Source organism: Pezoporus flaviventris, unplaced genomic scaffold, assembly GCF_033815535.1.
Source record: "Pezoporus flaviventris isolate CSIRO_AGI_PZ_B2104156 unplaced genomic scaffold, CSIRO_AGI_Pfla_v1 ptg000009l, whole genome shotgun sequence".
In the NCBI taxonomy this organism is placed as follows: domain Eukaryota; kingdom Metazoa; phylum Chordata; class Aves; order Psittaciformes; family Psittacidae; genus Pezoporus; species Pezoporus flaviventris.
Window position 1 is genome coordinate 330,399 of NW_026892557.1, and position 24,077 is coordinate 354,475.

The window sequence follows — 24,077 nt, forward strand, 5'->3', positions numbered from 1 at the left end:
CCATCCTGAAAGGAATCTCAGCACCCTCCTGAAACTCCAATCCATATGTGAAAAGACAGGAAGAAACCTGATCACATTTAGTAATGGGTCACAGATACGCAATCGCTACAATAGCAGCCACAGAGCCCAGGAACTGGAGTCTCTACAGGACACTAAAGTCAGAATCTGATGGAGACGATGCACTGAAGATACATTCAGAAAGCCTGATGTTCTCAACGTGTTCTGCTCAGACACTGGGACACAACACTCAGCAACACAGTGGACCCAAACTGCATCCTGTGGGAACCTGGACACAAGAGATCTTTCCCCACATACCCCACAGAAGGGAGAAGGAATGGCAAATGCCAAGGAGAGGGTCCTTGGAGGGGGGGACCCTGGGAATCACTGCAATGGAAAGCAGTGAAGTCAAGAGGCAAGGAAGCTGGTGAACCAAAAACGACAAGAGGGCATAAGGAAGTCAGTCACCTCCTAAGTGAAAATTCAGTTTGGCTGGAGAAACACAGCAGTGACATACTCCAAACCCATTTCCAATCCCTGCTTCTTAATGCGAATGTCCCCTTCCCAAAAAAGACCTCATCAGAATCAGTTTTGAGGGCATTTTAGCTGGAATAACAAGGCAATTTACAGTGTCTGAATACAACCTCAGACTGTGCTGGCAAAGGCAAGAGGATGGGGCAAAAGGAGGGACAGAGACTCCTCTGCCATGGAATAGCTGCTCCCTTGGGAGAAGAAGTGAGAGGAAATCTGCAGTTTGGTACACGGAGAGTGCACTTTGCTTGGTAACTCCCAGTGTCTCCTCTGGGACAGCTTGGAGGGGCTGGGCATGGTGTTCCGCTCCATTAGTAATTACTTTATGCCAGCACATGTAAATACTTATTCTGGCACAGCCTCCCAGCCCAGTGCTGTGTGCAGTCCTCCTAAGCCCTTGTAGCATTGACCCCGCAGCACAGCCTGCTCTGCCAGCTCCCTTGGAGGCCGACACTAGGAGCAATGAGATCTGTGTTTGCACATGGACAAGCTGCAAGTCCCTTGCATCAACAGCACTTTGGAAACATAGAGAGTATCTGTGCAGGTGAAGCATATTTCCATGTGAACCAACTCACTGCTTCCTCTCAAGAACTGACTGTGCAGCCCACCCTCTTCCCGGAAATCAGACCCCCAAGAGAGAAGCTTTGGGGTTGAAAAGATGGAAAGGGAAAATGCTTACAGTAAAGGGAAGATAAGTCTCCATCACTTACTTTCTGTGAAAGCTTTTGCCTGAGATGGGGTTCATTCCAAAGCTACAAACCCATGTGAACAGCAAAGCTTTCAGTGGAAACCAGAGTCCTTGCAAACCGATGTGCCTCTGAACGGTACAAGAACCCAAATCTGCCTCTTTCTGAACTCCAACAGTGCCCTCAAGTGCTCAACGGAGAAGCCGCAGGGCAGGGATGGAGCTTGTCACCACCCAGGCTGCAGTGCAGAATAGATTATGAACTAGGAGAGGAAAGATGTGGCTGTATGGCCTAGAGCATGGCTCACCGAGCCTGTGCTCAGATGAAATGGCTGCATCCCCCTGACTTATTTTTCCCTTCGTGGGCAGATCTGCACCATGTGACAGCCCTGCTGTCACCAAGAGATGCTCCAAGAGCATTCAATGCAGATCTGTGCTCTGTGTTCCTGGAAAAGATGAACATGTCAAAAGCTTGTGAAAACAGCATGGTTTGGACTTGACCACTGGCGTGATCCCATCCAGCCAGACCTGGACATGTCCCTTTAGAAGATGGGCCCTCCTCTGGAAAGGAGAGGACTGAGTTTTAGTGTCCCAGCTCGGACAGGAGGTTGTGTTTCACCCCATTTGACTCCCTGCCGTGAGCTTTCCAAGCTGTGTGGATAATGTTGGCACAACAAGGCAGAGCAGTCCTCGCTCCTTCAGCGAGCTCTGCCTCAGGAAGAGGGGCTCTTTCAGGGAACAAGAGAGAAGGCCTGTTTGGAATCCAATGTGGGACCTCTGCCTGCTCTCAGTGAGACACCAGGAGCAGGAGACACTGGACATGCTTCTCTGGGCTCTTCTGTGACACAAGTGACCCCTCGCAGGATGCTGAGCTCAAAACCAGCTCACCTTGGTCTCATCTTCCCCTGTGGGCTCCCTGGAGAGTCACTTGGTGGAGCTTTATCCTACAATCCTACACTCAGGGAGAAAACACTTGGTATACTTCCCTCACCAGTACTTGCGATATGAAAATTAAGATGTTTCTAAGGGACAACAGTGTGTTACTATGGGAATTGACAATGGTGCGTTGGGAAACTGGTTTTGTCCTGTTTCCTCATCCTCATTTGGGGAAGCTGCTCTTAGCCTGGATCATGACATCGATTTACAGCTGGCAACCTGCTCTAGTGGAAGGTGTCCCTGCCCGTGGCAGGGGCTGGAACTGGATGAGCTTTAAGGTCCCTTCCAACCCAAACCATTCTGTGACTCTGTCATTCTCTCACCCTAGACTTGGTAGGAAAGGTTTTGCTGCTCCAGAGAAGGCACCTACTGTAACACACAACCCTGCCAGCAAAAGCAGATCCCGCAGTGATGGGGATTGTCTTTCTAGTGCAGCAGACAGCACTTGCTGCCCTTTCTCTCAATGATGTTTTGGCCAGTGCCAGCCCCTCCCTGCAGCAAATGGGGAGCACGGTTTTCATCTGGTGCAGCCTGGTTGTCACCTTCAGGTCAGGAGCTATCAGCAGCCACACAGTAAGAATCACTAGTCACTTCTCAGGGCTCCAGCATCAACTTGCTTTGATCGTTACCAGTCTGGGGATAAAAATAACCAAATCTGGATCCCACACTTTTTCATGGGGGTCTCTTCGGCACATAAATAGGAGCACTTAGGAGAAAACTGGTGGAGTGGGAACTGGCATCTCTAACGGAGACAACTAGCTGCTGGAGACCAGCAAAGGACCATGGTGTGAGCAGGTCCCCAGGAGCCTCTCTCCAAACCTCCAAAAGAAAATCTCCTGTCCTGCTTTCTTCCATTCACCAAAAGTGACCTTGAAACCTGCTGCTGCGATGGCATTCCTGCTCTAATGGCCAGAATTGTGGCCAAGGATCCCAGCCAAAAGGCATTTCCCTGGCAGAGCACCGTGGCCCCAGAGCAGAGCAGGTCTCATCATGACACTGTGGGTTTCTAATTAATACCCGTTTGTTTGCATGCTGATCTACCCGACCACATGCCAGCCTCAGGATTTCATCTGCATCCCTGTGGGAAGGGCCTGACCATCACCAGGACCCACTGCCCCGACCCTGCCACTCTCTGCCAGGTCACACAGAGTCTGGTTTCAAAGCTAGTCGAGGGTATTGCTCTTCCCACCACCATGCACTTATCCCGAAATTAGCACTTGTTTATGCAAATGAGCTGGCTCATTAGGTCTCTCCCTCAATCCATCAAGAGATGGCAGCAGATTGTCCCCTTCCAGGTCTGGGAATACAAATGGCAATGCCCGAGCCTGCTGCTCAATGCACATTCTAGCAATTTATTTTATTCTTTTTTTTTTCATGCAAAATACAGCCAAGTTATTTCCGTGACAGTGTAGAGGGCAGAGGACATGGCTCAAGTTAACACACAGAAGAGGGACCACATCTTTGCTGGGGGGGCACAATTCCTACCCTGCAGAGGTTTGGCGAGGCCAGGAGGGACACTTGGCACCTCGCTGCTCCCTGCACACTGATGGCTGGGGGCAGCTCCATGCTGGGGCCATCTGGAAGCTCTCAAAGTTGCTGAGGTGAAATACACCCAGAGTCCCGCTCTGAGCTGGGGCTGGGCCAGGTTACTGGCAGAGACAGAAGAGAAATACACCGAGGTCTTGGGAAGAAACATGGAGCACCCCAGCCATGCCAGAATGGACCAGGTTGGAAAAGACCTTTACAGTCAAGTCCAACCATTCCCAGCACTGCCAAGGCCAGCACTAACCCATGGCACTGTGGCCTCGTCTCCACGATGTGTGAACACTTGCAGGGACGGTGACTGCAGCCCTGCCCTGGGCAGCCTGTTCCAATGTCTGAGCACCTTCTGGGGAAGAAATTGTTCCTCAGCTCCATCTAAACCTGCCCTGGTGCAGCTTGAGGCCGGTTCCTCTTGTCCCATCCCTTGTTCCTTGGGAGCAGAGCCCAGCCCCTCCTGGCTCCATACTCCTCTCAGGCAGTTGTAGGGAGCCATCAGGTCCCCCCTGAGCCTTCTCTTCTCCATCTGAACCCCCCAGGTCCCTCAGCCCTTCCCCATCACACTTGTGCTCCAGGCCCTGCACCAGCTCCACTGCCCTTCTCTGGCCCCGCTCCAGCACCCCAGTGTCTCTCTTGTAGTGAGGGGCCCAGAGCTGAACACAGGATTCGAGGTGCAGCCTCACCAGTGCCCAGTGCAGGGGCACAATCCCTGCCACTGGTGCTGATCCAGGCCAGGATGCTGGGGGCTTCTTGGCTGCCCAGGCACAGGCTGCTCATGTTCAGCATGACCCACATGGAAGCCTCACCACCTCTGCCCATTCCACCCCACGTCCTCCCACACGCACACACGCCCTTGCAAACCACCGTGGGGGCTTTTCAGCACCTGAGGGCTCCTTTGCGCTTCCTGGTCCCAGCCATTCACCGGGAGTCCCCGCTGGGGTTGCCAGTGATCCCCGAGTCACCTTTTCGGCCTGCAGAGCCCATGAGGCGCAGGCTGGCTGAGGGATGGAGGGCAGGGTACACCGATAGGAGGTGTGGGGGTCACTGCAATGAACGCTGAACTGCCCGAGGCGGCTCCGAGGGCTCCTGAGACAGCGGAACACGACGAAGGGCGGCCACGACCGGCGGCCATGACAGCCCGCTCCCTGACGACTCGGCGGGAAGGCAAAGAGAGAGCCCTGCGCATGCGCCACACATAACACCCGCCCCACCGGGTCACGTGGTCCGCTGCCGCTTCAAGATGGCGGCGGGCGCAGGGGAGGGGCGGTTGTTGTTGTTGAAGCTTTATTGTTCCCGCGGCTCCGGCCTGCGCGCTCCGTGTCCGCCGCGCCGCCACCAATAAAGGTAACCATGGCGACGCCGCCCGGGCCTGGGCCTGCGCTGCGGGGAGAGCCGGGCCCGTCCGCCTCCTCCTCCTGTCGCCGCGGGCTCCCCTTCCGTCCCCGCTTCCGACCTCCGGCCGCTTCCTCATCAAACCCGCGCTGGGGGCCGGGTTCTGCGGCGCCGGGGATGGGGAGGTTTTGCCTCGTCCCCGCGCAGCGGCACGGGAGGGTCTGGCTTCGCCCTTATGGAAGGAGTGACTCCTGCGGAGCCTTTGCAGGAGGGCCCGGGCCTGGGTCCCTGTGGTAGAGGCTTGTTAAATAGAGGTGTGCTTGGTGGGTGCTCCATGGGTGGCCAGGGAACTGAAGGGCCGCTGTCCTGCTCGTTCGAGCAATGGACGTGTCTCTTCTGCCGGAGGGAGCTGGTTGGTTGTATTATTGCCGTGGAAAATACGGCAGTATTCCTTCTGTAAACTGCACTGAAAGATGCTTCCACCAGAGCCCTGGCTCTGAGCTTGTAGCTGGATTCCCCTGTCCCCGAAGGTGTTTCTCGTTAGATGCACTTCAGGGCGTCTTTCATAGAATCTCGGTCTGTCTGAGCTCCATCCCCTGCCTGGTCAGAAGCTGTCAACCGCTCCAGAAAGTTCTCTGAAATGTAGGTGTGGAACTTTTCATTTCCCAAGCTATTATGTTTCTATTCAGAGAGCTCACCTAAGCGTTGTGTGCTGTTCTGCTGCCTTTAGAGACTGCAGTGTGATGAACTTGAGTCAAAACGTTGCTTGTTTTCCTCTGTTACCAGTCTGCACTGATGCTCTGAACTGAAATAAAATAGATTGAAAACCAAATTGGCGTGCCCTAGCTCCTCGGACTGGATTTTACATTATCCTCTGGGAGAGCTGCCTACTCTGGCCCTTTGGAACACCTCAGATGCAGGTAATAACCCCTCAGCATCTTTCAATGCTTCAAAGACTGAATTACTTTTGGTGAGAGGGGTAAGAGAATTGAATTGCAGTATGTGATTTTGTGGCTTTCCACTCTTTGTAAGGTCATCATTTTAGTAAGGAGAAAACAGGAAACTGGTAAACACACACATGGAGTGTTCTGATGCTGATTTAAGGCTGTCACTGTCCTTAACTCCTCAGTGAGAAAACCAGAAAGGTGCCTGTTTTTTTTGGAGGCTGCTGTGGTACCCCAGGGGCTGCAGGGCCAAGGAGAAGAGAAGGCTCCGGAAGGGGAGACCTTAGAGCAGCTCCAGTGCCTGAAGGGGCTGCAGGAAACCTGGAGAGGGGCTTGGGACAAGGGATGTAGGGACAGGCCAAGGGGAATGGCTTTAACCTGCCAGAGGGGAGACTGAGCTGAGCTCTTAGGCAGAAGCTCTTCCCTGTGAGGGTGCTGAGGCGCTGGCCCAGGGTGCCCAGAGAAGCTGTGGCTGCCCCATCCCTGGCAGTGTTCAAGGGCAGGTTGGACACAGGGGCTTGGAGCAAGCTGCTCCAGTGGAAGGGGTTGGAACTGGATGAGCTTTAAGGTCCCTTCCAACCGAAACCAGGCTGGATTCTATGATTTTAGAAAGCTGTGAGTGCAGTGCACAGGAGGGCTGCTCCTGTGAGACACTCAGATCAGCTCTAAGAGAAGTGACATTTACTTAAGGCAGAGAAGTTAAATTTTTCCATTTTGCTTTTCTCTTTCTGTCTCTTTATTTATTTAACTACTTTTTTTTTTTTTTTTCCTGCTTGCTTTGTTTAGCTATTTATTGCTCACGTAGGTATTGCTTCTGCTTTGCGCTGGGTGCACAGGTGGTTGTATCCATCAGTGCATGGCATTGCACTGCACTGTGCTGGCAGCAAGAGGGAGCACAAGGCTGCGGGTTTGTGCCTTAAAAAGCTCTGTGCTGGTCTTAATTCCCTGCCAGGGCAGCAATAGTGGTTGGTTTGGGGTGTTTTTAATTATTTTAAGTTAAAATAAACCTGCTCCGTGTGCATCCCAAGGAAGAATGTCAGGCACGGAGCCCATCTTCAAGCTGGCCACTGAGATGGTACTAATCAATGAAGCAAGGAGTGTTGGGCTCATCATTACACTAACTCCAGCAGGTGTGTAGACCAGCACCTTGTATTGTAAAAGCCCTTAATTTTGCCAGTGAGGGGCACATAGAATCCTTTTGCCAAGGTGGTGGTATTAAAATTCTTTCTGTGCTTTATGATGGGCTTTCTGATAGTGTGAGGGTGCTGTGGCAGCCTCACAACTGCAGGGGAGGGGTGGTCTCATTGTGCATCTGTGGAGCACCCATCTCTGCTGTGTCTTATTGATAAAGTACTCAGTCCTAAATTTAGACTATCTTTTGATGAACCTTGTGACGTGGATGGCTTTGGAATCTGTTGAATCTAGGTTGGAGTAATTGTATGAATAATGAAGAGAAGTAATTTAATTTGGAAAGTCCATTTCAGTTCTGTAGGTGGAATTGGGTGTTCCTGTTCCCTCCTCTATGGAGAAGAATTGGTGCTCTCAGCATATCCTTTTCCCATTTTAATGTAGCTTAAAGAAAAAGACATGATCCCCTCAAACTCTGGAGGTATGTGAGGGTGGAAACGCCTAGGAAAAGGTAGCTGAAATGGGACAGCAGAGGATAATGTTTGCTGCAGACCCGTTCTGGACCCCTTGTACCTGGGAGGATCAGAAGAAGGATTTTCTTTGCTGAAATGGATGTCCTGAGAGCAGTCACAGATGATAACTTCTGCTTAAGGATGACAGGAGAGCCTTTATCAACACGTGGGGCAAGTACAGCCTTAGGAATTTTAGGCACTTCTGAAAATTTGGCTCGAATTGATTCACAGTCTCACTGGAAATGGGTGCAATGAAAATTCCTCAGCCACCTTGGTGTTCTCCCTGGGAAGTTGGCAGGACAAGGCTGAAGATGTCCCCCAGTGTTCCTCAGAAGGTTCATTTTGCAAGGCCCATTTGTCATACAGGTGAGATGAGCGAGTATCTTGTCTCCTTTGTCCCTTTTTCTGACTCCAGTGAGGCAGCACTGCTGAAGAGGGCAGTGCTGGTGTGGCTCTGGTGTCAGCAGCCCCAGAAGCAGCTTAAACAATGTTTTACCTGAAGTTTGAAATCCATAAGAAGTTCCCAGTGAGCCTGGCTCTAAAGAGGATGCTGAGAAGCATCTTCAAGCTGGAAAGTGACCAGTGGTGCTGGCAGAGGCAGATAGCTCTTGTTCTGCAAAGCACTCATCACTGCTAAAGTGTTACCTACTCTCGGAGAGATTCCTAGTTCAGCCCAGGCTCCCAGCCAGATCTCCTGGGAGCTGTCTAGAAGGTGTCTGGGAGATGAAGCCAGACAAATTTGGGTGAGAAACAAGGCATGTAATTTAACAGAATAAATATGGCAGTGAAAGGTCCTCCACCTAAAAACCTAAGAGTTCTTACCATGACCTTGCTGGAAGAGCAGCTTTAGCCAAACCCAGCTTACTGTGTCTGGAGATGTAGGAGGCAGTGAGGGAGAAGTCAGGTTGCTGTTGGTGGTTCCTCCTTGCAGAAAAGCCTGAAGCATGTTCTAAGTATGGGGCAATTGCCTTGAGGATGGTCTTGGCCCTCATTAAAAACACTTGTTCTCTCTGGCAGTACTGGATCTTTGGGTCCCTATAATTAAAGAAGTGATACGTATTTAAACAAGTATGTCTGATCTGATTGCATTTTCTAGTGCTCTGAGTTCCTATAATGAAGAAGGGGAGGTGCTGCTAGGCTGCTTAGAGCTTTCACGTTTTGAGCTGTCATGGACAAATATGTCTTCTATGTTCTTGCCAGGAATAGAGAGAGCAGATGGTGCTGCAGCTTCTTCCAGCTTGCTATGGTAGAAGCGATGGGTTTTATGTCGAAGGCTATTCATGGCAAAGTGAGCAGACATCTTGTCCAGGACACTGATGTTTCCTGCTTGTCCTTTTGGAGGAAGAGCCACAACTTATTATTTAATCAGCAGATTCAGTTTCTTCTTAGATACTGGAATTTCTTCAGTTCCAGAGAAGGAGTGGGTGGACTAAATCTGCTATTACATTGAGCCTGGCAAAAGAAACAGATCTGTTTCTTCTCCCACGACCAGCAGCAACTCCACTGATGGCAGCTTGGTTTGTCATGATTTACAACGGTGTGGGAGGATCGCAGGGCCTGTGTGGTTAATGGGCTGGAAGTGCAGGTGACCGGCCCTGTGCACGGGTGAGGGCCTGGATCTGGTACTTGCAAAGCAGCAGGGATGAGCTGCAGACCAGACAGTCTTTGGTAGCAATGTGCCCAGAGAAACTATGGTTCCTGGGAAGCAGGAGGTGGGGTATCAGGGACTACTTTAGGTTCCCTGCCTTCCAGAAAGGCCCCAGCTACCCAGTGCTCTCACTTTAAAGGTATTCAGATGGGGAGCATGACACCTGTGCTTTGAGGTGATGCCAGAACCATCTGTGATCTTATCCTGATGGTTGAAAAGCAAGTTATAGTACTTCATCTTTAAAGCATGGGGGAGTTCTTGGCTGAGCAGAAGTGCTCTCATGCATGAGTGTTATCCACCAGCTCAGATGTCTGTGGCTTTGGGCAGGAGGTCCTGCTTCCCACAGCCTCTGTGCTCCAGAGGGCTTGGCACCTTGTGAGACACCAGCTCAACCTCCACCCAGTGTCTGCTTGCAACTTGCAGTTCATTGCAAGCTAGGAGTAGCTCCGAGCCTGCTTTTGTGTGAGGCAGAGCTTAGGATGGTGTATGAGCATCGTCACACTTTGTGCCCTGATGATAGGCCACATTACTCCTGTTCTCTACAAGACAGTAGGAAGCTGAGTGCAGAGATGTTAAGCAGTTGAAGGTCATGTAAATCCTGTCCATCTGGGTGCTCTTCCTCCAGCACTCATGCTGCTTTGTTTCAGCATCATTGCCAGCACCAGTGTTAGGCAGCCTAGAGTGTCGACAAGGCAGTAACAGTGTTATCCTGTCGGAGATAAAAACTCCAGATATCCCACTGATAAAATTCTGTTGGCAGATGTTCTATCTGTTCTCTCTCCTGCAGTGATATGGGGGAAGTAAAAGGGAGGCTCTGGTAGATGGGATTAGGGCTGTGGACTTCTGCAAGAAGTTACAGTTTGGGGTAAAAGACTTCTAAATCAAAGAGTTAGGACTGGGGTGTGCTGAGAAGCGAGGTGCTGAAGGCTCTGGGCTGAAAGCAGATCTCCATCTCTAACACCTGTGTGCCCCTGCTGAGCTCCGCAGTGATGCAGGGGGAAAATTAACTGATCCCAAACCACTTGGTGCTTTACAGGTCAAAGCTAACACCTCTGATTCTCCTGTGTTTGGTAGATGATCTGAACAGGTCTTCCTGCACTGCTTCCCCACCTGCCCTTTCAGAAACCAGGTCCAGCTTCTGGATACAGGCAAAGCCCGGCACTGCAGTGCCTCATTTGAAGAGTACTTGCACCTCCTTGAGCTCTATGCTAGGAGGCACATCAGGGAGTCTCTTCTCCCTTTTTATGCCACCTGGGGCTCAGTATTCATTCCCAAGCTCTTTCTGAAGTGTTTCTATTTGAACAGTATCTAGACTCACTCTAGCAGGGTAAGTTGCTAAATCTGGGGACTGCAAGTTCAGTCCATGGGGCCTCTTGCTGCAACCACTGAACTGCAGTGTAGTGAGCTTTTGGGAAGTGTAAACTGAAAGGTAATTTTTGCTTCCTCTCTTTCTGTCTGGCTCCTCTCTGAGCAATGTGCTAACAGCATCCTTGTTTTTTTCACTAGCAGGCTTTTGTGGAGACCACGGCAGGAGGAGGCCAGTAGACCCTGTCCTGGTACCATGGAGCTTCCTGGTTACAGCAGGCAGCTGCTGCAGCAGCTCTATACCCTCTGCAAAGAGCAGCAGTTCTGTGATTGCACCATCTTCATCGGGAATGTTCACTTTAGGGCACACAAAGTGGTTTTGGCTGCTGCCAGCCTGCTTTTTAAATCCCTGTTGGACAGTACAGACACCATCTCCATCGATGCTTCTGTGGTGACCCCTGAGGAGTTTGCGCTCTTGCTGGAGATGATGTACAGTGGTAAACTCCCACTGGGGAAACACAATTTCACCAAAACTATCTCTGTGGCAGATAGTCTGCAGATGGGTGATATGGCTGTCAGTTGCAAAAACCTCCTCAGGGACCTCATCAGCTGTTCCACTCAGGACCAGGTAGTAAATGAAGTCTCCAGCCAGGCAGCAGACTCATCTGAAAACCATGCTGAAGCTAATAACCTGCCCCAGTCTGAAAAAACTGATGAAGGAAAAACAGATAACCTCATACCACAGAGACTTTCCCCTTTTCTTGGCCCTGAAGAAGCAGAAGTGGAAGCAGATGTTTCTCCTCCTGGCCAGGAACTTGCTGTGAATCACACATGGGTTCACCAGGATGGGATATCAAGTGACACCAGATCCCTCCATGAGGGTCCAGGCTCTCATCCTGATCAGCCTGCCTGTGCTAAGCAGGTTGGCTGTGCAGAAGAGGAGCTTCCTGAGCCTCCAGAGGAGAAAGGAGGAGTGAGGAGGGATTTAGGTGAGACTTTACAGGTCTGGACATAGCATTGCCTCTTGTATGCAGCCATGTTGATGTTTTCCTGTTATGGGGCATCTTTTCTTCTGTGTTTTAGTTTGCCCTAGGTTGGGAGCAAATCCCTTTCCTGCAGGGATTTATTCCTTTGGCACTGTGCAATACTTTCCTTTGGTCTTTGCAGTTGCCTCACACTCACCAATTTACCAGAGCTGTAGGGAGCAAAACTTTTCTTACTCGTGCATGTGATTGCATCTGATGTAGAGTAGGGATCTGCATTAGTGCAGGTTGATAAGGCAGTCTGTATAACAGTAAGTGAACAGAGTTGTCTGCTAATGCTACTTTATCCTTTAAACTCCTGTTCAGCATGGGAGGAAAACAGAGGCTGTACTGGGTTTAAAATAAATGTTCCATTTATAACTGGTGTTAAATAAACTGTTGGTTTTCCCTCCAGGCTGTGTGATATCTTCAGAAGGGATTTGTGAGTCACAGTTTCCCTATTATAACCAATGTGCTGGTTACAAACCAGTGCCTTTCAATCACATCATGCTTTCTGTGAATCCCTTCAATTAGCAAATAACTCATCTTGTTTCCCTCACACAGCAGCAGACAGCGAAAGCTGTAAACTGGATTTCTTTCTTCGATATGAAAGCATTTTCTCTGAGGCCCTTTCTGATGCCCAGGCTGTGCTGAACAGGCTAGAAGAGTGCAGAGAAATTGATGCCTCTCAGAAGGAGGTAGGTGTGTTGACTTGGGTAAATGATGCAAGTTTTTCTATCCCCTGCTGAGGGCTAGAGTAGTTTGTGCCCTGTTTAGGAAATCGTTTCATGACAAACTGGGGCTCTGGTGCCTGGTTGTTTGAAGGGCAGTACGTGCTCACCTGAGCAACACCCTGGGCAGAAGCATCTGTAAGATTAAGCTGCTTGTGGACGTAGGTAAAGAAGTGTGTGTCCTGCCCTGAAGACATCTTCATTGTGTTGTGGGAGTGCTTCACCACTGATTTCTCTCCTCCTGTTTTAAGCCATTTGCTTTGGGAACTGTATCAACTCGTCAACATATGAGATCCCAAAATAAGCTTCCTGAGCCCTGGGTGAGGGTTGGCCGTGGAGCATCTGCTCTGTTCTGCATGTGGCAGGCTGCTCATGGGGAGCGTTGCGGGGGGCTGTGGGTGCTGCCCCGTGGTGCTTTAGAGCTGTCATCACTGATGAATGGTGCTCAGGTTACTGCTGGGGGGTTATCTGAGTCTGGTACTTGCTTCATGCTGGAGGATGCTCTGGGCTCCGAGTGATGATACCAGCCGCTGTACTGGCTTGAAGCCACCACAGAAGCAGCAGATGAGTCCATGCTGGGGTGGCAGTGGTGCAGGAGGACTCGGAGCTGGCATGTGTCTGGTGAGCACTGGTGCAGGCTGCACTCTGCTGTGTCATTGCAGGCTCTGTGCAGAAAACTGCAGCCACTACAGAGCGAGGTTGGGACCATGCTTGCTCTCTTCACCCTGGTAGTTTTTTCCACACCAGGCTGCATGAACTGCCCCGTGTGCCTTTTCTTATGTGAAAGAATGGGAGTGTGACTGTGTTATGACTGGCTCTTCAGTGGCTCTGTGGTTAGCTGACATTTTGAAGGCAAGAAGTGCTGTTCCATAGGTTGGGGGGCTGTGATGCTCTCTAGGTTTCCATGCCCTTGCTAGCTGGGAAGGTGTCTGGATTCAAGTCACTAAGTCACTTAGTCCCTTCAACACCAGTATAACCACAGGACATCTGGGCTGTGGTGGCATCCTGCTTTTAAAAACCCAAGGCAACATGTTTATTAGGAAAAAAAAACCTTATGACAGCAGGGAGGAGAATTCCCTTGGTTTGGGGAGTGCAGGTTTCTTTTCTGATAAGCCTTTCAGTGTTGCAGGAGGGAAGCCTGTGTTCCCTTAGCGGCTGACCCTCCTGATGGTCCTGAACTGAACATCTTTAGGAGCAAGATGTGGATCCCAATTTGTGTTTGTAACAGCAAGCCCAAGCACTGAGAAGCACCTTTGAGCGAGCTCAGCTCTCAGTGTGCCTGAACGCCCTGGGGAGGATTAGGGTTTCCTATGTTTGTTCATCACCCTGATCAGACAAATATGTCAGGTTTAAGGTTTTACTTATTCTGCACCTTGGCAATTGGAGCAGGGCAGGAGTGTGCTGTACAATGTGGATGGGCACTGCCAGAAGGGATTTGGCAGCTCCATGCATCTATGCAGGCAGGCAATGCCTGTGCCACATGCCTTCCCCTGCCTGCTCATGCTGCTCCAGGGTTGCAGTGCAGAACCTCACTGCCATGCTGCCTGACTTCTGCTCCGTGTAACAGCCCCATTTCCTATTGCTTTCCAGTAAGTGTTGTTTCTTGCTTCTTCAGCACCTCCAAGAACCAGCAGGTAAGGTTCACATGCCCGTACCCGGCCCTTTGTGCTCCCAGATGAGCTGTTGCAGCAGAAGCCAAGTGAGGGGTTGTGGAGCTCAGAGGCAGTTTGGTGTCTGACCGCAGAACAGCAGCTGGACAATTTTTCTGCAGCTATAAATAAACACTGAATAAATGAGAAATGGATTTTCTTTAAGCCTGCCTGAAAAATCACTTCTCAGCTGTGACAAGCATGAAAAGTGTCAGCCCCAGGGCAGCGGGGTGGGGGAACAAACTGCAACCTTTTGTAAGCAGGGGCTCAGCTAGATCTGTCCCTCTCTGAGCTCTCCTCTAGGATAAGCAGGACCTGTGGGTACCAGCACTCAGTCTGGGCTCTGTTTTCAGCAGACAGAGCAGCTTTTTTCCACAATAGCCTGGTGTTTTCCTCGGGGGAAACACACTTGTGTGTTTCTAAAGTCGTGCTTAAAGTGCAAGTTCAGCTCCAAAGAGGCCAGCTTGGGATGTGTAATTAAGGCTGAGATTTGTGCCAGTGGTAGACATCAATGGATTTGTGGGTTTTTTTCCTCTCTCCTTTCTTCCCCACTCTCTGTCCCCCAACTTTTCTGTGTTATTTTGCTGCTCATTTGCTTGCAATCTCTTTGGTGCTTCAGGGCGAGTAGCAGCAGGTCTGGAAGCCGGTGAGATGCCATTTCTTTGCAGTAAGCTGCTGGGTGCCTTTGCCCTGCTCTAGGGAAGATCTCCCACTCCCCTCCTCCACATCCTTCCTCAGCTTAGGAGCCTTTTGTGGATGGCTGGTCTGTGTAGGCAAGCAGCAATGGACAGCAAAGCCTGGGAATGTGGGGATTTTACAGGGCTGTCCTGGTGTTCAGGCTCCTGGTTTCAGTGGGATTTTGCCTTGGACGTAGCCCCTGTATTTCTGGTCCTTTGCTTGTGAGCTCATCCCTGTCTGGGTGCCTTGTTCCCTGTAGCACTGCTGCCTGCTCCCCTCCAGCGTTGCTGCCTTCTTTCCTGCTACCTCCAGGGGGTTTCTTAGGGCCTGTTTTTTTTCCCCAAGGAGGTTTGTGCAGACCTTGCTTTTGTGAGAATTACTGCTTCTCTCCCAGTTTGATGTTGCATTCTGCTCTCTGGGCTGAAAAACGTGGGTGAGTTGCTTTTCTGTTTAAGGAGATGTGATTTTTGGGGGTTGTTTTTGTTTTAGAGTCTCTCTGTGTATCTCACAAACTATTCCTATCTAATTTGGTTCTGGCTTGGATGAAACCTGCTTGGAAATGAGAACAAGGCTGAAATTGCAGTAATTTGGGGAAGCGTCGAAGAGCTTTGCTGGTGTCGAGTCTTATCTTCCTGTGCTCTCTTAGAGAAACTCAATTCAAATTATTGCACAGCTCATTTGTTCCCTCTGCTACCGGGTTCAGATGAAGCGGAGGAGTGCTGATACTCCCGCATAGAATAAATGTCACTGTTCTTGTGGATCATTTCCATTGCCTATGGGCCTGTCCAACTATTGTCATCCTTTGTTTGCATTTCTGGATGCAGCATAAAACAGTTTCCTGTTGTCTTCTGCATCCTGATTAGGAGTGTGATGGCTTCTGGGGGGGGTGTGTGTGTGTGTGGACACAGAGCTGGAGAACTTTCCCCCCCTGTTCTGGTGTACTTGTGGGGGAGTTTGGGCTGAGGTTTATGAATAGGGAAATGGTCTCTTTTGGTTTCCCTGCTCAGAGAGACGGTCTCTTGCTCCAGTCTGGATGCTGGATGTGTGCTGATTTGTGCCAGTTTGGCCAGGAAGGCTCTTGCAAGTGTCCCAGACAGTGAAAGCCTAATGGGTCAGACTGTATCGTGAGAGCACGTTATGACTAAGTGGTAGCCGTGATTCCAGTGAATATCAGTATCTCTCCATTTTCTCCAGGATCTTTGGGAATTGTTAATGCTTCAAAGTAAGTCTAAAATGCACTGTGTGCTCTTTCAAAACAATGCTAAGAGGCTCTTGTGTTCCCACTGAGCAACGTGTCTGAGGAAAGGTCTTCTGGAAAAAGACTATAAATAGCAGAGCCTTTCAGTTTCTGAAAACTCATTTCCATTAAGCAAATCCATGCACTGAGGAAGGGGTGGTACCTGAGCAATGCTGAGCTGACTGGAATTAGAAACTAATTAAAACAAAGGAGAAAATACTGCGACAATGCAAGTTACTTTTCATCCCTGTCGTAAAACCAGGAATTTGGCAGGGTGCTGAGCCCCTTTGGGATGGTGAGAGTCAAAATGGTTTGTGTTTCGTTGTGATCTGGAAGGGGCTAGGCATGCAAACCTTGGGAACAAACATGATCTGGTTATCAAGTCTCATTACAAATTCATGTTTGCATTAACAAATACCTTTCAGCTGGTTCTTCAGCATGCCTGCAACATCTCCTTTCTTCCTTTATAGCAGAGCCCTTCATGTCCATGTTTCTGTTTGGCAGCAAAAATGCCATTAACGGGTAAAGAGCTGGGACTCCTGCAGCTTCCCCTCTGAGGATACTCTTTGCAATAGGTCATTGCACTGTCATGCTGCCCTAATACATGAGCATTTACACCTGCTAGGAAAAGCAAGTCCACCATCCCCCTGGTGCGGCCCCAAGCAGTTGCATTCAGTCTTTTTATCACTGAAATGAAAATGACAATGACAGCAGAAAATGGTCGCTCTCTCTGGAGCTGGGCTAAGCTCTCCACTTCAAAGGTACTTCTGTAGCATCCCTGGAGTCTCTGATAAAGGAGCCTGCTCTGAAAGGCTGGCATCTCTCCTGGAGAGTTGGGAAGTGTGTGTCTTTAGGGGCGATATTTACGGCGTTAAAGGGCTCCAGGGAAATGGGAGCAAGAGTTCCAGCTTGTTTCTTTTCCTTTTATTTCTATAACTGCACAGGCATGTTTGCCTCTGGTCGCTGTTTCGGGTCGCTGGAGTGGGTTTTAGAGCTCTGGGCATGATTGCCAGGCATGCAGAGAGCACACAATGCGAGGTTTGCTGCCTTCTCTCCAAAGCTCTCTCTGGGAGATGCAGCTCCACTGTGACTTGAGGATGGAGATTCCTGAAAGTCCCATTTAAAATGCCTTCTGTGCAAGTGTTCTGCAGTGAAAACCAGTATCCCCTGCCCTGGCTTTGGGCTTCAAAAGTAATGGTGTTTAAAGCATGTTTTATTAAGTCTCCTATTGGCATTAGGCTATTAAGGGAAGAGATGAAGTGGTGTTTGGTGCTGGAACCTGCTCCAGTCTGTGGGACTTGCTGTAAAGGTAAGGGCTGGAGGGCAGGGCTTGCTGCCTTCCTTCACATGGCTGGTGGCCACAGACTGGAGCTTGAGTTCAGTGGTGGGTTTCTATGTGGTTGTTTTGTTGGTTTAATTTTTTGTCCCCTGAACAAAACCCCAGGATTCTGCTTTTTGTCTCAGTTTGTACAGGGCAGTTGATTCTATTGTTAAAACCTTCCCTGTTCTGTTGCAGGCTCTGGTTTCCTGCCTGGCAGAGGCAGGGGAACAGTCAGTGTTGAAGAAGCTGCTGAGCAAGGTGAAGGATGCTCAGCCCCTGGATGCTCAGACCCTCGTGTCTTTACTGAAGCTGTTTCAAGACACAAATCCCAAGCTGAGAGCGGCTTTGCTGGAGAGGGAACAGGGCAATGGAGAAGCCCTGCATCAAGGAGGTAGGGAATTGAGTGCAGCCACTGGCAAAGCGAGTGGGCAACCTTACAGGCAAAGTGGGTTTCCAGAAACCCTGTGTCCTCACTCAGATGCAGGAGGTTTCTTTCATGCTGACCAAGATCCTGGAGCATTTCCATCCTGCAGCAGTGGGTGTGGGCAGCACAGGGCTCTCCCCATCACTGCCTGCAGGGCTGGATCGATCCATGGCTGCACGGGTCAGAGCACAGCTGAGCCTCGGGATTGAAAGCTCCGTTTTTACTTGAGTCTGACACAAAGCAGTGGCCTTGCAAACCTGGTGTTAACCTCCAGCTTGCTTTATGGCTTTGTGCTCTGTTAGATAAATGAGACGTTTTCCTTTCATAGAGTTTAAAGAGAATAGTAAAGTGTTTTTCCTCTGCTGCTTGTGCTTGGGATAAGCTTTGCTATTCACTTAGATCTTTCACAGAGTCTCACTCGCTTCGGGAGCCTGTCAGTTCCTTCAGACTGACTTTGTGTTTCTGAATCCTTTTTCCCCCTAGAGAGCACAGACGAGGGAGAGACGCTGACTGCTCGCTTGCTGGGATGCAGGGAGGAGCTGATCCAGAGCGTGACACAGCTGAGCCCCATCCTAGAGTTCTTGGAGGCAGCAGAAGAGGGATTCCTGACTGCCTCAGAGAAGCGGGTAAACCAATCTGAAATAAGGAAAGCTGTGGATGGGAGGGTGGGGGGGGCATCTGTGGGGCAGCATCTCACCGCTCGGTTTGCCAAGTGATGTGCTAGCCTCACCTGGCAATTTCATCTCCCTTTTGCACATCATGGATCTCCCTTCTGCCCTGAGCTGTGGGGGTGAGCTGAGCTGTGAAGGCAGCCTCAGGATGATCACAGCCTGGTGCAGTGTGAGATTGCCCTGCAAGTAGGGGATGTGCCTGGTGCTCCTATAGACCCTGAAAATGCCTTTTTGTGAGCCAAGAGAAGGCTCTGTAGTGGTTTGGTTTCAGCAGAACCACTAATGACCTCTGTGCTGCCTGCTTGCTAATGAAGTCCTTGTGTAGGGGGGTCATCAGCTTACCTTTCAGCTGACTCTCCCAGCGTTAACTCTTTAACTCCTATCACACAGTTGCCTGCAAGAGCAGCACGTCCACTGCCTGGCATGTTTAAAGATATGTTTTTGATGTGTTGAATGCAGCAGTTGGTGGGAGAGCTGTTGCTTTCCTGCAAGCAGTTGCTTTATGGATACTGATTTGCAGAAGCCACGAAGAAAAGATTTCCTTTGTGTTTTGTGGGGAGCTGGCTGTACCCTGCCTGTGCAGCTAAAACCTGCCAGGTGCCCTGGCATGCTGTGTTCAGCATGCAGCCTGCACACCTCCTGTCCTGGTTTTCATGTCAACATAAGAAGGACATGGAGCTGCTGGAACAAGTCCAGAGGAGGCCACGAGGATGGTCAGGGGCTGGAGCAGCTCCTGTATGGAAACAGGGTGAGAATGCTGGGGCTGTTCAGCCTGGAGAAGTCGCATGGAGACCTCAGAGCAGGTTCTAGTATCTGAAGGGGGCCTATGAGGATGCTGGAGAGGGGCTCTTCATCAGGGACTGTAGTGATAGGATATGGGGTAATGGATTCAAACTGAAACGGGGGAAGATCAGGTTAAATATAAGGAGGAAGTTCTTTACTGTGAGCATGGTGAGGGGCTGGCACAGGGTGCCCAGAGAAGCTGTGGCTGCCTCATCCCTGGCCAGGTTGGACAGGGCTTGAAGCAACCTGCTCTAGTGAAAGGTGTCCCTACCTGTGGAACTGGATGAGCTTTAAGGTCCCTTCCAACCCAAACCAGGCTGGGATTCTATGATTCTCCTGGTGGGCTGGGCTGTGACTGGCAGCTGATGAATTTTCTCCTCCCAGAGCAGCATGATTGAGCCTGGAATGGTATGTGAGAGGATGGAGTGAGGTGTGTGTGCAGGAAAGAGCTCATTGTCTGCTGGGGCTATCAGCAGAGACCTGCACGTTGGAGCCTAGCGCTGAGCCATGACAGCTGCATCAGCAGCAGGGAGATGATGATTTTTCATATATCCCTGTTCCCTTTCCCTGCACTCTTTGTCTTCATAAAATTAGGAAGTTAAAATGCAGCCATTTTGAATCTCCCTTCCATTGAAAATCAAGCAAACAAAAAATGCCAACCACCAATGCACCAAACCATTCTGTTGCCATAGGTGTGCTCCTTGGGCACAGGATACAGCCTTGGATTGCATCATCGTATACTAAGAGACTCCAGCCTCGTTTGGTGAAGGGGTGATGTTGGCTATTTCTTAGCCTCTTCAGTCACTGTGTGCTCTGTTTGCTGCAGAGCCTTCAAACCTGCTCCAAATACAAAATCCTTCTCGCCACTGGATCCCTTCATGCTCTTGTTTTAGCCCCCAGGTAATAATATTTCGGGAGCACTCCAGTGGGGCTGGGTGCATAGCTCTGTCTCTGCTGTGGCACAGGAAGATACAGCAGAATTGCCAAGTGTAGAATGACCTCAGGGTGGTGGGGGTCCTTTTTTGCAGGCTTGCTTTATTGGTTTGGGGGGTTTTCTTGCCCCCCAGACAAGTGCAAAAAGTGCTTAATTAGTTTAGAAATTAAACTGATTAAAGCAGTGGGCCTGTGGCATATGTGCATTTGAGATCTCTGGTGTCTCAGCTGCAGCACTGGGAAAACAAAGATGGAATTAGCAGCCACCTCTGAAAGTTTCACCTTACCTGATTGATTCAGCGTTGCGCTAGAGCTCTGGGCTGGCAGAGAGAGGATGTAGTTCTCCAAGGGTTCCTAAAGATGAGGCTTTCCTTTTTCTTCTCACACTAGCTACACATTTATTAAGGAAGACAAGGGAATTTTAAGTGTAACAGCCTTTTTTCTAGGCACCTGGGTTCTTCCTGTGCCTGGCCCAAGCTGTGCATGGAGTAAGTCTGATTTTCTTTGCTGGAAAACCAGTACATGATCAGTTGTGAAGCCTCTTTGTAAAACCTTGGGTTTTGGGGGAGAGTTTACCTAGCGTTTTGTGGCTTAACTTTGTGGCTTTATCAGTGTTTCTGTAGTGGGGGGAGGTAGGGTGGAGGATTTGGGGGGTGGCTTGGATGCAGATTATCACTTAAAATGAATAAACTTAGTTACAAAGGAAGAGTAGGTAGCCTCTCACACATGTTGTCCCATGGCTTAGGTTGTTGCAGAATTCAGAGCGACCAGTCCACAGCCCTGAGCCTGGAGCAACAGAGTAGATGGTAGAAACCTTCATCCTTTCCTTCTGTCCAGGCTCTGTTCTAGAGGGGATGTGGGTATTTTGAGCTATGTGCTTTCCCCTCCCCTTTGGCTCCAGTGTCTATGGAGCTTGATGCTTAAGCCAAACTGCTTCAGAGCTGGGACAGAGAATCATAGAATGGTTTGGGTTGGAAGGGATCTCAAATATCAAGGACCTTAAAGATCAAGATCTGGAAATCCTGCTGCAGGCAGAATGGGGGGATGTTTTCTGACTGTCCCACCTACTGGTGTCAAACTAAGTCTTAAAGTGTCAGCGCTGCATCTCCCACTGCCATGGCAATCACTTCTGCATCTGTTGATACTAGCCTGAGAGCAGTGGTAAGTTAAAGCATGCACATCCCCCAAAGGATGCTGCTTTTGTACCTGTTTTTGTGTTGAGGACTTCAGACTGAGTCATCCAGAGTCAGCTCGGTGAGAATTAGATGGGAGGATATGTCAACAGGTTCACTAACAGAGTTTTGGCTACAAAAGGACAGCTCTTTAGAAATGAGAGAAACTAATTAGTGAGATCAGGTGGTGGTGAGTGCACAGGAGGAGCTGTTGGAGTAGTTTCTTTTATGTTAAAGGTAGGAGAACTGTCTGAAGTTTGCATCCTGAACAAGAGAGGAGAATTTGTATGGGGGGTCACAGACCTGAGCGAATGGATAACTCGAGGAAGAGTATTAGGACCTACAAGGAATGGCTGAAATGTCCAATAGACAGAGAAATGTACTTTAGAGATATGAAGAGAGGCTTGTGGCATATCAGGCATGACAGCAACAGGCATTTGTCTGACCAACTGAAGAGAAAGGATAATGAGAGGAGATGCCCTGTAAACTCACAGCTAAGCCTAGTGCCCAATCTAGGAGAAAGACACAGACATTTCCTGCAGCTGAAGTGAGATCACAGCTCAAGACAGGAAGAGCTGACGCACATGGCTGTGAGAGTGACAGCAAGGTTTATTCCTGTATTTTCCAAGTTGAGTGGTCCCTACTGTTGATGGCCAGGACAGAGATGTAAAAGCAGTTGTTTAGGCAGTCAGCCCTGTGTGTGCACGGGAGTGTGTGTTGGGACAGGTGGGAGGGCACTGCTTGTAAGTAAAAAAAAAATAGGATAAAATGCAGCTAAAAATGCTCAAATTGCTTCTGCCTGACATGGAATCTTCATTTGATGAGAGAAAATGTTTGGGGTTTTTTTTTCTGCCTCAGTCTAGATTTGAGCAAAGCATTTGAATTTCATCTGAGGAACTTGTTCAACTAGAGGAAGTGGTGATGCTCGAAAAGGATAAATCTTATTGGGAGTAAAGTGCAGATTGTGCTGAGGGCAAGATTGACAGGATGGAGCAAGGTTACTAGTGGGATTCTTGACACTTACTTAATATTAACACTAATGTTATTGACACAAAAATACCCAAGTATGCTTAGGAGAACTTGCTGATGAGCAAAACCAGCATCTTTTGTCCACACAGAGGAGGATCTGCAAGAGGGAGAAGAATTACATGGCTGGACAACTAAGTAGTGAGAATTGAATGTTGTGGTAGTCTAAAGTTGAAGGGTCTGTATTTGCGTGTAGTTAATGAGAACTAAGAATTGAGACCTCATGAGGAATTTCTGTGTGCAGGTCCAGTTTTGTTCAAAGAAAGTGAACTCCTGTTGAAGCAGAGACATCTGCAGAAAAACTGGGGAGACAAGGGAAAAGACTGCCAATTGACCAAGTGTTTCCTGCAAATATTGAAGGAAATGCTGTTTTCACCCCATCTTTAAGTCTCTTTTTGTTTCCTTTTGAAAAGAAACAGAAGTGGCTTGTCAGCCACTTCTAATAGCTAGACTTAGCAGAAGAACCCACCAGGGTAGTTTTCAGGGTGACACACATCCCAGGATATACCTGGGATGTGCTTAGGTGTTCCTGTAACTAGGACCTCATGACACTTCCCAGTTAATTAAATTAGGGGAAGCAGTAGGTATGGATTCACTGCAGTTGCGTGTACTGTTGATACTGTTCCTGTTTCTGTGGTCTCTGTTCAGACCCAAGAGTTTGTAGGAAGCTCTCACAAACAAGTTTTTGGCTGTTTCTTTGCTGCAGGTGGTTTTGGATTGCTGTGGAGGCACCTCTCAGAGGGAAGCCGTGGACAATCTCCTCAGGAAGGTGGATGAAGAGAAAACCCTAAAAGTTGAAAGTTTGGTCAAACTTCTTGGGGCTGTGAAAACATCATTCCCTGGTCTCCACCCTCTGCTAGACAATTTAGTGGCAACAGCAAATGTCTCTGATGGCAAAGGTATGGGTATACTAAGCTTCAGAACCTGGGCACTCAGTTCTGGGAATTGCCAGGAAGGTTGCGTGCTTGTCTGGACTTCAGCATGCTCTTATAGCCTTGTTTTCATCTAAGGGGATGGGTTGGCTATTATATTCAAACAAAACTGGTCTGGGAGCACTGGGGTAGGAGCACTATGCCAGGAAGAAGGCCCCTGCTTTGCAATGTAATGAGCAGTTTGGGGCAGGAGCCTGTTGGCTCCTTCCTTTTAGTTTGACACTGATGGGGTAGAAACTAGAATGTCATCTCTGGAAAACAGGAGAACTGTTCCCTCCAGTGTCAAACTAATTTTTGGTTTTGAGTTATTTAAAAGCAGCAGCATGAGTCTCCATATTAAACAGAACAATTTTCACAGAAGAAATGCTTCGCAGGTTGAAGGTATCTTTACCAAACTCTGGTCCATTGGTGACTTTGTGGTACTTGGTGGCTTTGAAAGCAAATACCTAAAAATTCCCCAGAGTCAGTCTTGACATTAAATACAGACAGTGTCTTACCTGCCTGCTGTCCTTGTGAATTCCTTGTGATTGAGGGAGATTGTGGGGCTGAGATTAGTTGGGCTGAGCTCCTGTCCTCGATCCAGGTCGCATTTCTGCACAGTGTGGTTGCTGACTCGTGGTCTCCTGTGTGGAGCAGAATGTGCTGATGGGAAACCCACACATATTGTCTCCATTAGACATAGTTATCTTGGACAGTCAGTCCCCTCCTGTTTGTTTTGGTGGGGGTTTATTGTTCATTGCCTGCCTGTGGTGGGTCAGGGGCCTTTCGGATGCATAGTGGGACAGCTTTCCAAGTTCTGGCTTTAGGCACATCCCTGAGCAATTCTGGGTGAGAGACAAATTTCACCAGCCCTGAAGTCACATAAAAATTAAAAACTAAATTAACATGCAGCGAAATGTAAATGAGTGTTTAATAGAAAGCAAAACTGTGCTCATAATGCT

At 49.3% G+C, this 24,077-nt stretch overlaps 1 protein-coding gene across 5 annotated transcripts in view; it reads left to right on the forward strand.

The window, feature by feature from the left end:
* The first annotated feature begins 4,915 nt into the window (after positions 1-4,915).
* ZBTB40 (zinc finger and BTB domain containing 40) overlaps positions 4,916-24,077 on the forward strand; it is a 33,316-nt gene continuing 14,154 nt past the window's right edge. For 3 of the 5 annotated variants that reach the window (XR_009742821.1, XM_061450045.1, XM_061450049.1), the window contains exons 1-6: positions 4,916-5,032; positions 10,759-11,546; positions 12,144-12,277; positions 17,391-17,586; positions 18,103-18,245; positions 22,911-23,103. Coding sequence is in view for 4 of the 5 variants with exons in the window: in XM_061450045.1 (XP_061306029.1) it covers positions 10,814-11,546; positions 12,144-12,277; positions 17,391-17,586; positions 18,103-18,245; positions 22,911-23,103 (1,399 nt within the window). In the remaining variant the exon portion in view is untranslated. The remainder of the gene's footprint in view (positions 5,033-10,758; positions 11,547-12,143; positions 12,278-17,390; positions 17,587-18,102; positions 18,246-22,910; positions 23,104-24,077) is intronic. The other 2 variants (XM_061450047.1, XM_061450046.1) reach the window with 2 other exon arrangements.